The sequence below is a fragment of the Phaethon lepturus genome, unplaced genomic scaffold (genome assembly GCF_000687285.1).
Source record: "Phaethon lepturus isolate BGI_N335 unplaced genomic scaffold, ASM68728v1 scaffold52716, whole genome shotgun sequence".
Lineage (NCBI taxonomy): Eukaryota > Metazoa > Chordata > Aves > Phaethontiformes > Phaethontidae > Phaethon > Phaethon lepturus.
Window position 1 is genome coordinate 6,634 of NW_010546533.1, and position 1,045 is coordinate 7,678.

The 1,045-nt window shown below is 41.2% G+C and overlaps 1 protein-coding gene across 1 annotated transcript in view; it reads left to right on the plus strand.

The window, feature by feature from the left end:
- Positions 1-298, plus strand: part of LOC104622509 (nuclear pore complex protein Nup93-like) — a gene marked incomplete at its 3' end in the record, with an annotated part of 867 nt that extends 569 nt beyond the window's left edge. Inside the window, exon 2 of the mRNA XM_010289320.1 lies at positions 181-298. Within this exon, the coding sequence (XP_010287622.1) occupies positions 181-298 (118 nt within the window). The remainder of the gene's footprint in view (positions 1-180) is intronic.
- Positions 299-1,045: the final 747 nt, after the last annotated feature.

Consider the following 1,045-nt stretch of genomic DNA (forward strand, 5'->3'; position numbering starts at 1 on the left):
TGGGTTAGATATACACCTAGGGCTGTTCAGAGTTTGGGGTTTTTGTGCAGTTTTGGTAACACAGTTGGGAGCACTGTCTGTACATGGCTAGCTGCTGACCTAACTGTTGGCAAGGGATTTGGGTTTAGAGTTCTGCCTGTTCAATACTAATTTCATACCTGTACAATTTTTTCCTTATAGGTCTGTTCTTCTCGGGTCTAGAGGGCTTGATATATCTCACATTTCTCAGCGACTAGAGAGTCTAAGCGCAGCCACTACATTTGAGCCTCTTGAACCTGTGAAGGACACTGACATCCAGGTAGGGGCATTTCTGACATGTGAGTTGTACTGCCATTCCTGTGTTGTGGTTCAAAGCTCTTCTAAGGCCATTGTGGAAGTAGTTTTGCCCTGTGTTTAATTCACTGGGTAGAGGAAGTACAGAGGAGAGATGCTGGTTTTGATGATGAAAGATGTTTGATTTAGCCATCAGAAGCAGCATTAAGTACCGGATCGCCAGAAGTACTTTAAGTTCCAAATGCTTGATGAAGTCAAGGGGGACTAGGTACGTACTTGGTGGCTTTGTGGAGCTTTGTTGGCTTTGCAAGCTGAAATTGCCCAGGGATACCTCTCCCTCATAGTTTTGACACCTTTTTTATGTCTGATTTGATGAACACATGTGGAACCACTTGGCAATTTTGAGGTATTTAGAATAGGGGGCATTTAAGTCAATGTGTGAAAGAGGTGAGTATAGCTTTTTCTTTCACTATGTCTTAGATGTCATAACCTTGTCTTGGTGGTAGGCTGACTTTGCTGTGTTTCATATGCTTTACCAGTGTGATTTAATATTGTAAATTTTCCTGTAGGTCATCTCACCAGGTGTCTTAGAAATTAATGTGACCCATCTATTTTTGCTTTATGATAGTTGCCTACCCTTGCAGAATATCATCATGGTGAAGAAATCTGTGGTATTCATTACTCAGTTAAGAGCTGGTTATGGAATTGATGTTGTGGGTTGCATTAAAGCTAACAGTCTGAATTACTGGTTAATCGCTTTGAAGCTTATATT